The 16,647-nt window shown below is 38.9% G+C and overlaps 1 protein-coding gene across 2 annotated transcripts in view; it reads right to left on the reverse strand.

Moving 5' to 3' along the window:
- Window positions 1-3,503: 3,503 nt before the first annotated feature.
- Window positions 3,504-16,647, reverse strand: part of gask1a (golgi associated kinase 1A) — a 53,509-nt gene continuing 40,365 nt past the window's right edge. For both annotated transcript variants that reach the window (XM_034173910.1, XM_034173909.1), the window contains exons 4-6: window positions 6,737-6,859; window positions 4,509-4,612; window positions 3,504-3,726 (exon numbers count right to left, since the gene is read on the reverse strand). In XM_034173910.1, coding sequence (XP_034029801.1) covers window positions 3,522-3,726; window positions 4,509-4,612; window positions 6,737-6,859 — 432 coding nt within the window. In that variant the 3' untranslated portion in view covers window positions 3,504-3,521. The remainder of the gene's footprint in view (window positions 3,727-4,508; window positions 4,613-6,736; window positions 6,860-16,647) is intronic.

Raw genomic sequence — 16,647 nt, forward strand, 5'->3', positions numbered from 1 at the left:
ACCCACTTGCACACCTACGGACAATTTAAAGATTCCAATCCACCTAACCCGCATGTCTGTGGATGTGGGAGGAAACAGGAGCACCCGGAGAAAACACATGCAAACACGGAGGGAACATGCAAACTCTACACAGAAACCTATATTCAATTGAATACACCACAAAGACAAGATATTTAATGTTCAAACTGATAAACTTTATTGTTTTTGTGCAAATATTTGCTCATTTTGAAATGGATACCTGCAACACATTTCAAAAAAGCTGGGACAGGGGAAACAAAAGACTGGGAAAGTTGATGAATGCTCAAAGAACACCTGTTTAGAACATTCCACAGGTGAACAGGTTAATTGGAAACAGGTGAGTGTCATGATTGGGTACAAAAGGAGCAACAGCGTGGCTTCATAGTAAAAGAGTGCGGGTACTAGACTGGCCTGCCTACGTACAGTCCAGATCTGTCGCCCTTTGAAAATGTGTGGCGCATTATGAAGAGTAAAATACGACAACGGAGACTCCGGACTGTTGAACTGAATCGTACATCAAGCAAGAATGTTAAAGAATTCCACCTACAAAGCTTCACCAATTAGTGTCCTCAGTTCCCAAATGCTTATTGAGTGTAACACAGTGGTAAACATACCACTGTCCCAACTTTTTTGAAACGTGTTGCAGGCATCCATTTCAAAATGAGCAAATATTTGCAAAAACAATAAAGTTTATCAGTTTGAACATTAAATATCTTGTCTTTGTGGTGTATTCAACTGAATATAGGTTGAAGAGGATTTGCAAATCATTGTATTCTGTTTTTGTTTACATTTCACACAACGTCCCAACTTCATTGGAATTGGGGTTGTATATTAATACGTTTTTATGGCTCTTTGTGTTTATCGTATCTATATGAGCCCTGTACCTACAACATAATGCTAACCTTATTGATTTTATATGACAAAACCAAAGCCTGTAACATTAAAAAAACCCACACAAAATTCCATTAAATTTACTGCACCAGCGGGTCAGTTCCTGATAAAATAAATAAATAAATGTTCAAAATGAAAAGCTGTTGGAGAAGTCGTCTGACAAATTCAAAGTGCCACACATTTTTCTGAATAAAACTGTAACAGTACATATAAATATTTGTCATAAATGAAAGTAGATTTCATTCATTCAGGAAAGAGAATAAACAGCAACTGTTTTTGTTCTAAAACCATTTAACAAATCATAATTAAAAGTACTTTTTTATGGGCACTGCACTAAAGAAAAAAAAAAAAAACAGTTAATCACTAATCACATTTTTAGTTGCTCTAATTATTGTTTTGTCCGGCTGTGATTGGAGGAGCAGAGATGGACTGTAATAACTTGAGGAAACAAACAGATTAACAGCATTTAAATGTAGTAACGGCCGGCAGATACATGGGAGATTAACAGCAATCTGCTGTGAGAGACATTAAGTGACTGAAGCAGGTTTGAATGTTTCCCATTTCAGCCGTTCATGAAACCTCATTAATCCCTGAGACAGCAACTCAGAGCAACTCAGGGCAACCAAGACATAAAACATCATCACGGGATCATCAAAGCTTTTTATAAATGAACAGAAATATATAATATTTTCACAAAAGAATGCATCACTCAAGAAGATTAAATCTATTTCTTATCAAATGACATTTTTCACCCATTTTCTGAACATTTATTATTATTTGCTTATGTGTTTTGGCACATATATGCATGGATTTTTTATTTTTTTTTTTAATCAAAAGGCTTGTTGGATTCAGTCCAGAAACCGTTTTAATGACATTTTTATTCTTTTCATTACAGGCAGTAAAGCGTATCTCATAAAAACACAGATTTCTTTGAATCCATCCTCCACCAGCTCTCTGCAAAAACATTCAAAAAGGAGGAAACAGGCGGTGCTTCTTGATCAGGAGGAGCCGAATACAAACCGTGACTATACAATAAAACCACCTCTTTCCCACTGGACCAGAACCTGGACCAGAGACCAGACTCTGGACAGCATGACCTTGAACTTTTCTTATTTTGCCAAAGTTTTTTTTTTTTAACATTTCTTCAGTTGCAGGTTTGTCATTTTTGTGTGATGACGTTTTTGGTTCATGTGCTCAAAGAAACATGCAAAAGTTACTAAAGTCACTAAAAATCTGACAAATGCTGCGTGTTTCTATCACAGATGATTTCTATTGTAATCTGGAAGCTGTTACTTAATTTCCCATCATGATCAAACTGGAGGTTTTATTTTTTCCTTTGATATTTTGATACAAAATATCAAAATTGAACTTTGACCCTCTATTAAGTGGCAGAAAATGAATGTTTTGTCACACGTCATCGGTAAGGTACAAAAAGTTACATATTCAAACAATGTCACTGTGTGTTTGTTGTAAACTTGATAACTGTCATACCAAAAAGCACAAATAAAAGCAACAAGAATGAAATGCACAGGCGGATATCGAGTTCGAAGGGGGAAGTTACCTTAAAAACGCTAGTCAGCGTTTATGGCTGACTGTTGGATCTGGAAAGTAGGAAAAAAAAAATGTTAAAAATGTTACCACCGAAGTAGTTGTGGAGTGAATCCTGAATCTTTGGCCTTTGGACTGCAGTAGCATGGCCTCGGCACGGAAACTGCAAGTGGCAGTTTGCCGCCATGATATATCATTCATCTCTTTCCCAGTTGGCCGGAAACCAGTATGTCTTCCTGTAAGACTCCATTCTAGAGTGATGTGGGAAGAGAAGGCGGAGTCACAGAAAATCCACTCGTTTCTCTGCATTTCTGTCCTTCTGTAATAATCTGTATCTTCAACAGTTTAAATAGGAAAAAAAAAAAAAGATTATTTCTACAGCAGTCAGTACAGGAAAAAATGAGACTGTGGTCATCTTTTAATTTGCCCTGTTCAGTATTAATCTGTCCTGTATGAATCTGCCCAGTCCACTATAACTCTGTCCTGTCCTGTATTAATCTGCCCAGTCCACTATGTTAAACTTCCCCATCCTGTATTCATGTGTTCTGTTTTTACCTAATCTGTTCTGTCCTGTAGTAACGTGTTTTGTCCTGTATTAATCTTTCCTGTCCTGTAGTAATTTGTCTTGTACAGTATTAATCTGTCCTGCCCTGTAGCAATCTCCTCCTGTAGTAATTTGTCTTGTCGTGTATTAATCTGTCCTGTAGTAATCTGTCCTCACCTGTCCTGTGGATTGGGTCTAAATATCGTCAGGTGCATTTCAGATTTATTCTAGTAAGTATTTCTGATTATTTTACATTTCCACTTCGACCTTTGACACAGACTCATATGAAGAAAACACATTTTTGTCACTTGTCTGCTGTTGTAAGTTAAAGAGTTTTCTGTAAATGTAACCAGTTTGTTTGTTTGATGGTGGTGGGGGGAGGGGGTGTGTGTAGTTCAGCTGGTAAATTTGTCTCCAAACGTTCTCTAATGACACAAACATTTTTTTTCTGGAAGTTGACCGTGTCCGTTGTCCTGGACGCTGACACTGAACATGAGCTGACTTTGGTTTGTGGACTCGGTCAAAGGTCCCTGTTGAGTCGCAGCTTCTTGTCTTTAATGTATTGGAGCAAAATCCTCCCTCGCTGCTCCACCGTCCGGATGAGAACCTTCAGCCCGTTGAACCCACCTCGACTGTCCCAGAATACTTTGTCTGTGAAAAGGGAACGCAGCAGAAGGTCCTCCAAACACCCCGACTGCAGCACCGACACCGCTGTCTCTGGAAACCTGCCAGGAGACAACCAGTGAGAGTCCAGGAATTACAGGCCTCCATGGCTGTGACTGGAGGAGCAATATTTGTCTGTCACAACTTCACGGTGGACTGACAAAAAAAAAAAAAGCGAGAGAAGGGTGCACTAAACACGATGTGAAATTTCAGTTATGGTTTGCCAAAAGGCACATGGGAGACTCAAATATAGATTTCCTTCTCTGTTCCACCATGAAGCTGTGACTGGTGATGAGACAAAGGTCCCACTCTACACAGTTCCTCTAGTCACAGAAGCTTATAACTCCTACAGAGTTGTCATGAGTTTTGGTGGCTTCCCTCACTTGTCTCTGTGGAGCACATGCACAGTTCTGAGGACAGTCTGCTGTAGAAAGATTAACTGAATGTGTGCTCTTATTTACAGTTGTCAGTAATCAGTTTACCTGAACTCCTGTATGTATGTTATCTGCTGATGTGTCGTCTTGGTGGCTACCCTCACTTGTCTCCTTCTTGCATGTTCACTCAGTCTTTGAGAACTGCCTAATCCAGATAGATTTACTGTACAGCACCATACTGTTTGTATTTCTTAAGAGCATTCTGTCAGCGTATTGAACAACAGGAGAACTGAAAACATGGAATCAAACCTGGAACCTGGACAGCTTCCTGCAGACTGACTAAGACGTCCATCACCACAGAAACATTGTGTTTATTTTCCTTTGGAAAAATTTCCTAAAATTAAAGTTCGCCTGCTGTTCTGATGCTGGGAGGTGGGATTTATGGATTCTGGGACTGAAGTCAAACTCACTCATCAATGCCTTCGATCAGCCTGAAGTCGAGGTTAGCAGCGTCCTGATGAGGTCTGCCGGCGTTATCGATGAACACCAGCCTGTTAGGCTCCGCCCTCCTCACCTGAACATGAGAAAAGAAAATCTGTTTGAAATATAGATGTCATCAGGAAGGGGGGGAAAAAAAAAATCCATTTTGGAGATGATCTGCATCCAGAAAAATAATCAGACTGATTGATCATCAATAATCACAATGTGGTCTGGATCCAGGTAGAGATCTGGATCTGGCGGATTATATTCTTTTGGATGAATTCAGAAAAATCTGACTGATAACTGACCATCTTTTATCATTAAGTAAATCAGGGTTCACAGACTGAGTCTGATTCACAGCTGAAGCAGTCGTGTTTTTGGGCGGTTTCTGAAAAAACAGAAAATTTAGAACAGATTGTAAAAGAGATTGCAAAATATGGACGATATGGTCGCCGGCTGCTTTAAGACTGAGTTCATCTATTTTCTTTTGAACAAAGTCTTTCAATGTTTCACAAAAAAAAAAAAAAAAAGAAAGCCCTGTCAACTGTTTTTGTGTAGTCCAATTTGGGGAAATCAGTCCGTTATTCCAGGGAGGGCAGACCCTGTTTTTCAACAATGGCCCTTTTCAAAGGGATTGAAGACTACGCAAGATTTATTTATGTCTAACTCAGAGAATTTGATGTCCTTTTAAGAAATTAGAGGAAAACACAATATAGATTTTAAAAAACTACTTTTTTCAGCTTAGAAGTTTCTTTAGAGCTAGTCAGAATAACATTTTAACCAAACCAAAAAACACAAAACAAAACAAAAAAAACTAATTTGGAGAAAATTGTTTATAAAAACAGTCTAAGTAAAGGAGCTATATCAGAGTTGTACAATTTGTTAGTGTCTAATTCAACTGAAAATTCTGTTTCAAAACAAAGGGCGTAATGAGGATTTAGCAATAAATGTATCACAAGAAGACTGGAAATCAAAACTCACACACAATCAATATCCAATTTATGCTCATACAGTATAAATGGCTCATGAGAACTTACATCACACTGGTAAAATTGAACAGATATAATAGTAACACAGTAGATGTGAGTACAAAATGTAATGAGGATAAAAAGACACTGTTCCACTGCATGTGGCAACGTATTAAGATTGGATTTTTCTGGGAGGAGGTTAAAAAAAGCAATAGAAATGATGATTATATCAAAGAACATACCATTAAATCCTGCTCTTTTTATTTTGAGAATTTATTCTGGAAAACATAACTTTACCAAGAATGAACAAATAATGATCAACATGTCTCCTGCAAGCTAAAAGATCAATTGCTATATTTTGGGAAAAGACAAACAGGCCCAGTTTGGCGTACTGGGTGAAACAAATGTTCATAGTTTTTCTAGAAAAGATTACATGTATTAGTAAAGACAAACTGGTAATATTTGAAGAGATATGGGGACCATTTAGAGAATTTGTGAAAAATGTGAACTTGGCAAATCTTAATACAGAAGAGGAATTGTAAAATGGTGACTAATCTGCAAACCTGACTTTTCTTTTTTCCTGCATAAAGTGAAATCGAAATTTTGATTATTTATCTAGACAAATGCGTACACAAAGAAGTGCTATGTCTGAGGAGGGAGTTGTGTGTTTGTTTGTGTTTTCGCTTTTTGTTTTTTCGTATTGTTTCTTAATCCTTTTTGCACAGTGCTGTGAAAAATTCTGATGTGTGCCAATTTAAAATGAATAAACAGTTCCAAAAAAAAAGAAAAAAAGAAAAGAAGTACAAACTGGCTGCACAGTTTCTCCAGTCACAGTCACCAAAGCTTGTAACTGCTTCACATTTGTCACAGGTGTTTTGGTGGCTCCCCTCACTCCAGGCTGAACTCGCCGTCTCTGACTTCTCCAGAATCACATTCAGTGATCTGTGGTGCTTTTAGAGCTTTGAGCTGCTGATTTGTTGAGATTCTGACTCAAACAACGTATCCAGTTACAACTGCGAAAGGTTTTCACCTCCACCTTTACAAACCAGTTTATTTCTGTACTTTCCCAATGCTACTATGCCACCAAGTGGTGGTTACTTGTAATTACAACTTGGCACCTTGTTGAAGGATTCTCTTCCATGTTAGTCATTTCTCTTTATACAATCGTCACGTCCTCAGCACATTTAGCGTAAATGTAGGTCAGAACGCGCCAAAGGTCACATGACATTGGTGCCGTATGTCTGATGTACCAGGATGTGAACCAGCAGCAGGTCCCTGGTGTTGTGACATTTGTGGTGCAGCAGGTTCTCCACGCAGGTGTCTGCAGGGTCAGGTGTGAAACCGCAGCAGTTTCTGTCCAGGCGGTCATTCACCTGCAGCAAGAAACAGCAAACTGAAGTCACACAGTTTGTAAAAATGTTCATATCTCATGCTTATTAAATGATTATATTGTGCAGAAGGAGACCTGACAGGAGCACAAAAGTGTCATAAATACAGAATTAAAGAATCTTAAACATCTGCTTTGTGTCTGTTGCTTTAAATGGAAAGGAGCTTCTTGCCACACCTACTCTGTTCTGTCTTTGGGCACAGTGGGTGGAGTTAACTCCAAACTTTACAACCTGGCCAATCAGAATAATGTGCATGTGTCTGAGTTGTAGGAGGAGCATCATTATGTTGTTATTGTTACAGTTTGATAGTGCAGCAGATAACTGAAACAATCCTTCAAATGATGAAAGAAGCACCAATTTGTCACAAATACTCCTTAGGGTCCAGTCCCACTGGCGTTTAGGAGGATTTGTGCATGGATTACGCACAAAATTGGCTCATATTCGCTTAACATCCGCAATATGCGTGAAACATGCTTGTATGAGTCAGCCGACACCCGCACACGTCCGCAATTATCCGCAGAGGGACATTTTTCCGTTACCAGGATTTTTGAGCTGCACAAAATTTTGGCTGCGGATGACATCTGCCTTACATACTCCATACATACACAATACATAATCTATGCGCTGTATATTCGCCGTGATCTGCTGATATCCGCAACTGACAGGGAATTGCGGCTTGGCAGCGGACTGGGACAGTGTGTAAAACAGATATTTTGCGTGCCCATCATGTCCACATCACAAACTAAAATAAGTTGTAGCGACTGCATACAGATTGGCCACAAATAAAGCATTTTTATTACGTCTGCTTTGCGGAGGATGCAAATCAGATGCGCTGTGTTTACAGCTGGACGCTGTTCTTTGTTCTACCGGCTGCCACGCGCTCTGTGCTGGATGCTGCATATATAAAATTATTTTGTGGCAGCTTAATCATTTTATTCTGCAAATTGGCTGTTGAAAACAGCTCTAATCACCTCCTAAATCACAGAGGAAGCTGCAGCTGGGCCGTTCGCGCGTGCACACATGTGCGAATGGCCCAGCTGCAGAAAGCATTTTGAGCCATCTATAAAGGTAATTATTTGACTTGTTTACATTGTCAAGGCTTGATAAAACAGTTGCGTGTTTTTTCCTTCTTGTCTGCAGCTGTTACATTATTTATTCTTATGTTTATAACAGATTAACTTCTTATAATCGTTCAGACGAGCTGCACTCTGATGCGATCCGCTGACGTCACCACTCGCCCTGTTCACTGCTTGTTTACTCCAATCAACTTGTCCAAGTCCAGCAAATGCTCCAGGTGTGAATAGTGATGTCGACACCACGCGTGTGTTTCATTTATGACCGCAATGCAGATGCCATCCACGCGCAACACGTGCGCGATGCATTCATAATACACCCATAATACTGCAGTGATAAACGCAATGTGTCGGATCCGTTTCCACACTACATGCGTTATACAACCGTAATTGTTCATCATATATTCACTATATATTATTAATATATCCGTAATTCATACTGGGACATTTGTCATTTTTGGCCATTTTTGTTGCAGACGACAACGAATGGCCGTAATTTGTGTACTCAATTCATGGGCAATTAATCCTCTCTCCAGTGGGACCGGGCCCTTAGACATTGCTCTTTAGAGAGAAAAAAAAACAATTGGCCATTTGGAAGTTCAATAGGAAGCCAGGTAGGGGTCAATTGAAGAATTACACAGGGGTCAAAATTTTAAAATGCTCCAATCAAACTGAAAACTGCACCACATTATTTGTCTCATTACAAAGATTCCAAAAAGGTATAGTTTGTACTATCTATGAATTTTTTTAACCAAGAAAAAAAAAGTGATGCAAATTATTGGTTGAGTTAATAGTGTTTTAAAAAGGAATAGTTTGCACCATGTGTCATGCTTAGTTATCATGTTACGGGGTAACATATCACGTCATGGAATCCAATGGACGTCGACACTGTGACATTTACTTTGCAAACCAAACATTTAACACTGTCAACTATTCCATTTATTAATCCTATTAGTTCAACTAATTATCTGCACCACATTTTACCAAAATTGGAGCAACTTTAACTTTTGATCCCTGTACAAACTGAAACTGATCTTTGTCACCATTCTTGCTGTTTTTACCTCACAACCCCAGAACATTCAGTCACAGATATTCCAAACTATATCTTTTTGGAATATTTCTGTTCAGACAAATAATGTGATGTAGTTTTCAATTTGATTGGAGCATCTTTTAATTTTGGCCCCTGTGTAATTATTCAGTGGACCCCTACCTGGCAACGTATTGAAAATTTAAGTGACCAGTTGTTTTTTTCAAAAGAGCAATGTCTAAGGAGTATTTGTGCCAAATTTGGTGCTTGTGTCCCCATTTGAAGGATTCTTCTGTAAATATTCTGCTATCTGCTGCACTATTAGAAGGATAACCCAGATTGCCACGAGCATGGCACGTGGAGGACATAGAGGAGAAATAAAACAGACAGGCTGGAAGATGAACAAGCATGCAAGCATGGCGTGGACACAGCAGGAGGACAACTCAGAAAATGGAGTGTGATCAATGACAAAAAAAAAAGAAACAAAAGAGAAAGAAGCAACCAGGAACACCCAAAAAAAAAACCTGAACTCAGCTGCAGCCTGGCCCACAACAATAACATACAAAGTGAAAACCAAACCCATAAATGGTGAGAAATAACAGACAACACAAGGCAGGTGTGTGATTCCAAATAGGATACAGGTGAATAAAGAAGATGGAGGCGAACACCCAGCCAGGTGAAACCACAACACTGACCACAGGGAGACCAGACGGCAGCACACAAACATAAACCGCTAAACGTGCACGAACACACACCAAACCAGTAAAGAGACCTCGTTTCAACCAAATATCATGTTGTGATCCACTGCTGGGCTACAGCCTCGGTTACGTTCCACTTCACACATGGAAATATTAGATTTCTTTTTTTATTTATTTATTTTTTTAAAGAGGGCAAGGAGATCAATACTGAAAAAAGAAAAAACAAAACAACAACCTGTAAACAATTTGAATTTAATACAAAATAGAAAATCTAGCCATAATTACACAATCTGTGTTTAGGAGCAAACATTGCTTTGATATCTTTTTTTTTTTCGGTTTTCTTTTTCTCTTGAGCGAAGAAGAAAACCATCATAAAGCGGTTGCACAATTTGTTTTCTGATTTTACATAGTTTTAAAATAAGAGAAGGAAAATAATCTGTAGAGACCGATGATATCAAAGGAAAGAATGATATCAAAGGAAAGAATGATGTCATTGTGTGAGTATATATCAATCAATCAGTCGACTTTACTGTGGATTCATCTACAGGTGCTGGTCATATAATTACAATATTAGGAAAAAGTTGATTTATTTCAGTAATTCCATTCAAAAAGTGAAACTTGTATATTATATTCATTCATTACACACCAACTGAGATATTTCAAGTGTTTATTTCTTTTAATTCTGATGATTATAACTGACAACTAATGCAAATCCCAAATTCAGTATCTCAGTAAATTAGAATATTACTTAAGACCAATACAAAAAAAAAGGATTTTTAGAAATGGTGGCCAACTGAAAAGTATGAACATGAAAAGTATGAGCATGTACAGGCACTCAATACGTAGTTGGGCTCCTTTTGCCTGAATTACTGCAGCAATGCGGCGTGGCATGGAGTCGATCAGTCTGTGGCACTGCTCAGGTGGTATGAGAGCCCAGGTTGCTCTGATAGTGGCCTTCAGCTCTTATGCATTGTTGGGTCTGGCGTGTCACATCTTCCTCTTCACAATACCCCATAGATTTTTATGGGGTTAAGGTTAGGCAAGTTTGCTGGCCAATTAAGAATAGGGATACCATGGTCCTTAAACCAGGTACTGGTAGCTTTGGCACTGTGTGCAGGTGCCAAGTCCTGTTGGAAAATGAAATCTGCATCTCCATAAATTTGGTCAGCAGCAGGAAGCATGAAGTGCTCTACAACTTCCTGGTAGACAGCTGCATTGACCTTGGACCTCAGAAAACACAGTGGACCAACACCAGCAGATGACATGGCACCCCAAACCATCAATGACTGTGGAAACTTTACACTGGACCTCAAGCAAAGTGGATTCTGTGCCTCTCCTCTCTTCCTCCAGACTTTGGGACCTTGATTTCCAGACGAAATGCAAAATTTACTTTCATCACAGAACATAACTTTTGACCACTCAGCAGCAGTCGAATACTTTTTGTCTTTAGGCCAGGCAAGATGTCAAGTCAGCAGTCTTCCCCATGATTGTGTAGCCTACAGACGAGACTGAAAGACCAGTTAAAGGCCTTTGCAGGTGTTTTGAGTTAATTAGCTGATTAGAGTGTGCCACCAGGTGTCTTCAATATTCAGCCTTTTCACAATATTCAAATTTTCTGAGATACTGAATTTGGGATTTTCATTAGTTGTCAGTTATAATCATCAAAATGAAAAGAAATAAACATTTGAATTATATCAGTCTGTGTGGAATGAATGAATATACAAGTTTCACTTTTTGAATGGAATTACTGAAATAAATCAACTTCATGATATTCTAATTATATGACCAACACCTGTACATTGCACAACAACAATACAAAATTTTGAGCTTAACTTTTGACCTTGACCTTCAATGACAGACAAGTTGAGATCATGACCTAAATAGCTGTTAAACTTCCAAATTAAAGCTCATTTAATTAAACAGTTAGAGCACAAACAAATGAACTTCAACACTGACTCGTGACCTTCAATCCCAGCCAAGGTAGGGTCATGACCTTGGTGCATGCCAAAAAACAAGGTCAAAGAATGAGAGGATCAAACAGTAGAACTCTGACAAATGCATACTGACCTTGACCTATGACCTTGAACCTCAATTCCATAAAAAGTAGCATCATTACCAGTGGTGGGCACAGTTCTGTTAATCCGCTAATTATCTAAGATAATTTTCATTATCGGATTAGCTTTTCAGGTAACTTTGAAAACGATCAGCGGACCAATTATTTTCCAATTAGAAATTTTGGTCCAATAATTATTAGATAGCTAACATATTTTTGCAGGCATAGTGAATAAACCTTTAACAGTTAAAAACATTTGCGACGTCTGACAAAGATTTTAGTGCCTACCTGTTAAATGTTTTGTAGCAGATGTACAGTTCTATTCCCTGCAGACAGAGGAGAGCTGGTTTCAGGAGAAACCGCTCTATCCTCTGCAGTCAGAGGAGAACTGGTCACACAAAAAAAGAAAGCAAGAGGAAAAAAAAGATAATTTCTCTTGACACCATACTAACTTGCCAGCAATATCACCCAAGTCATCCAGAGGCATGCAGTTTTATGGTTAAAATTTTAACCAAACTAATTTCGGACAAGTTATTTAAATTAACGTCACGTCTGAAGTTTAATAAAGTGAAAATATCAGATATATGTTTTAGTTTTAAAGTATTGCACTAATTTTGAAGGTTTTAGTGTGGACACGCTGTCTCGGCAGTGCATTATGGGTAAGTTCACAACAGGAGAAATGCATTTGAGACGCTCTGATCAGGCTCCTAAAACTCTCGGGAATATATTCTCTGGTTTATAGACGTTATTGTGTTTGTTTTATGGAAAAATGCCAGAAGAAGCTTAGGTTGCTTTTCCATTATTTTCAGTTGGAATCACCGTGAGCTGCAATTGCTTCCTGTTTGCTTTTTGTCATGCTTATTGTCCATACAATAAGCAACATACAACCCCTGGCAAAAATTATGGAATCACCGGCCTCGGAGGATGTTCATTCAGTTGTTCAATTTTGTAGAAAAAAAGCAGATCACAGACATGACACAAAACTAAAGTCATTTCAAATGGTAACTTTCTGGCTTTAAGAAACACCATAAGAAATCAAGAAAAAAAAAAAATTGTGGCAGCCAGTAACGATTACTTTTTTAGACCAAGCAGGGGGGAAAAAAAAATATGGACTCACTCAATACTAAGGAATAAATTATGGAATCACCCTGTAAATTTTCATCCCCAAAACTAACACCTGCATCAAATCAGATCTGCTCATTAATCTGCATCTAAAAAGGAGTGATCACACCTTGGAGAGCTGTTGTACCAAGTGGACTGACATGAATCATGGCTCCAACACGAGAGATGTCAACTGAAACAAAGGAGAGGATTATCAAACTCTTAAAAGAGGGTAAATCATCACACAATGTTGCAAAAGATGTTTGTTGTTCACAGTCAGCTGTGTCTAAACTCTGGCCCAAATACAAACAACACGGGACGGTTGTTAAAGGCAAACATACTGGTAGACCAAGGAAGACATCAAAGCGTCAAGACAGAAAACTTAAAGCAATATGTCTCAAAAATCGAAAATGCACAACAAAACAAATGAGGAATGAATGGGAGGAAACTGGAGTCAACGTTTGTGACCGAACTGTAAGAAACCGCCTAAAAGAAATTGGATTTACAGACAGAAAAGCTAAACGAAAGCCATCATTAACACCTAAACAGAAAAAAACAAGGTTACAATGGGCTAAGGAAAAGCAATCGTGAACTGTGGATGACTGGATGAAAGTCATATTCAGTGATGAATCTCGAATCTGCATTGGGCAAGGTGATGATGCTGGAACTTTTGTTTGGTGCCGTTCCAATGAGATTTATAAAGATGACTGCCTGAAGAGAACATGTAAATTTCCACAGTCATTCATATGGGGCTGCATGTCAGGTAAAGGCACTGGGGAGATGGCTGTCATTACATCATCAATAAATGCACAAGTTTACGTTGATATTTTGGACACTTTTCTTATCCCATCAATTGAAAGGATGTTTGGGTATGATGAAATCATTTTTCAAGATGATAATGCATCTTGCCATAGAGCAAAAACTGTGAAAACATTCCTTGCAAAAAGACACATAGGGTCAATGTCATGGCCTGCAAATAGTCTGGATCTTAATCCAATTGAAAATCTTTGGTGGACGTTGAAGAAAATGGTCCATGACAAGGCTCCAACCTGCAAAGCTGATCTGGCAACAGCAATCAGAGAAAGTTGGAGCCAGATTGATGAAGAGTACTGTTTGTCACTCTAAGTCCATGCCTCAGAGACGGCAAGCTGTTATAAAAGCCAGAGGTGGTGCAACAAAATACTAGTGATGTGTTAGAGCTTTCTTTTGTTTTTCATGATTCCATAATTTTTTCCTCAGAATTGAGTGATTCCATATTTTTTTTTCCCTCTGCTTGGTCTAAAAAAGTAACCGTTACTGACTGCCACAATTTTTTTTTCCTGATTTCTTATAGTGTTTCTTAAAGCCAGAAAGTTGCCATTTGAAATGACTTTAGTTTTGTGTCATGTCTGTGATCTGTTTTTTTTTTCTCTCCAAAATTAAACAACTGAATGAATATCCTCCAAGGCCGGTGATTCCATAATTTTTGCCAGGGGTTGTATAAGATGTCTGAAATTCGGTTTCCATTTATTAAATTCCATGCAGATTAAATTTAACAGACGGATTATTTATGTTTGTGGAATGTTTGTTTTGGCAAGTTTTCATGGTCTCTACCGCCATCTACTGGCGAGTAGTGTTCATGACAGTATTCGCCCTAAGTATTGAGATATCCCATAATCCTTTGCGCGCCAGAGAGTTGTTGCAGCCTGTTGCTGCAGCTGATGAAAAGAAATTAAAATGTACATTTTGGTTGTATCATGTTCATTTACAATTGTCGTGCTGTTTAAACCGCAGCAACTCTCTGGCGCACAAAGAATTATGGATTAGGGTCTGAGCGTCTGGGCTCCAGTAGATGGCAGTGTTCTATGTCTTTTGACCCTGGTTATATCAGACTGGTGATGAATCACAACTTTGCTTTTGGCTTTTGCAAATGGCTTTTTGTTTTACATATGAATAAAATGTCATATTTTACAAAAGCACATTTATATGTAAACACCAACACACACATGTTGGTTTTTACATAGAATGAATGAGTCAACCAATCAGTGTTCACGGAGCTCATTTTACCCATAATCCGTTTGGCATCTGTGTGTGTTTGTTACAAAACTTCAGAATTAGTGCAATATTTAAAATTAAAAGATATGTGTTATATTTTAACTTTGTACAAATGACAGCATTGTCATTAATGGAGTTATTCTACCCAGATTAATTTGATTTATAAATCAAAACCATGAGTCAAAACTGCTTTATCTTCCAAGACTTCTGCCTCACGGGGAGTGGGGAGCTGCTACATGCTGTTTAGTGGTCAGGCCCCTTTTGCTGCGGTAGAGTTGAGCTTAACGTCTCTCAACTGCTTCATTGCTGCAAAATACGTAACAAACAGGAGCTTCCAGCAGTGGGCAGGGTGCACAAAGACAGAAGTGATGACTCATTGTTTGGGTTTGTGATCGTGGGGTTAAAACTCAAATTCAGTTTGTTAGTAGCTGAGAAGGTACTGGAGACAATACTGAAAGTTATCGGTTAGCTGGAGCTTCCAATAAATTTTTGGGTGGTTTATTGGTTTAGCTTTATAAAAGCTAACTTTTCAGTTAGCTTATTAGCTGTTATCAAAGCTAACCTTTTGGTTAGCTGTGTCCACCACTGATCATTACCTGCTCGGTGAATGCCAAAAATCAAGGTCAAAGGTCATTTTAAAATGGATGCCACGAATCTCAAATAAACACAGTAACACTGTAAAATATAATATACAAGATTATGTTGAAGAAAACTGGGTGTAAAATAGTGTTCCATTATGAAATAGATTACATGTGGAAAAATTTTTATTTGAATAATATTTTCACACAGGTTTCACTGGTCTTTGTGAAAGTGCTAAAAATCTGTCTGGCTGTGTGGGTGACAGATGGACAGCTTCTGAACACGTCTCCTGCAGAACATTAACGCTGTTCCTGCATGGATTTGGTTTCATGCTTTCCAGTCACCTTGCTGGAAAACAAATATTCTCACCGGTGTCTGGCAGAGTGCGTTTGGATTTCTTGCAGGATTTTGTATATTTTCCTGCAGTTATGTGATCCTCTGACCTCACCAGCCTCACAGATCTCGCAGGAGAAAAGCACCACCTCAGCAGGACGCTGCATCCACCAGGTTCCCAGGCAGGACCAGGACGTGTAGGCAGCAGTTAGCGTCAAGGATAATTCAGAATCATGGTCACAAACCGTAAACAACATGTCTGGTGCTGAACATGAATGCACAAGTTGAAAATTAAACTAACCAGCCTGTTTCAACGTGCAAAAGTGAAGCGTTGAGCACACTGGATGGTTTCTGATCCTCTGTGCTCATCTGCTGCTCCTGCACAGATATTTATGTGCAACCAAAAGCATAAAATAGCCGTCAGAGGCACCGGATGAACGTTTAAAGCCTTTTGAAGACAAACATCAAGCTTTATGTGTGAAGCTTTTGACTTGAGCTCTTCACCCCGGTTCTCCAGTCCTCCCCAGGGTGTCCTTCAGCAGCACTGTGTGTGTCCTTCACACGGCCCATCATGGGCCTGTGGTGTTCGGTTCCCTGCTATTAGAGCCCAGCAAGGCCTTCAGGGACCAGGTAGGAACAAGTGTTCAGAGGCACTGATCAACTCTCAGAAGATCAATAAAAGGCTCTTAGAGCTTGGCCCTGTTACTGCAAGTGACGTGTGACAGCGACACTCATGGGTTACACACACACACACACACACACACACACACACACACACACACACACACAATCTCGCTGCACAACAATAAACGGCAGCATGGTGTCACTACTGCCGTGATATTAAAGTAATATAGAAAAGCAGTGACTTCAGCACC

This window comes from Thalassophryne amazonica, chromosome 7 (genome assembly GCF_902500255.1).
Source record: "Thalassophryne amazonica chromosome 7, fThaAma1.1, whole genome shotgun sequence".
Taxonomy (NCBI): domain Eukaryota; kingdom Metazoa; phylum Chordata; class Actinopteri; order Batrachoidiformes; family Batrachoididae; genus Thalassophryne; species Thalassophryne amazonica.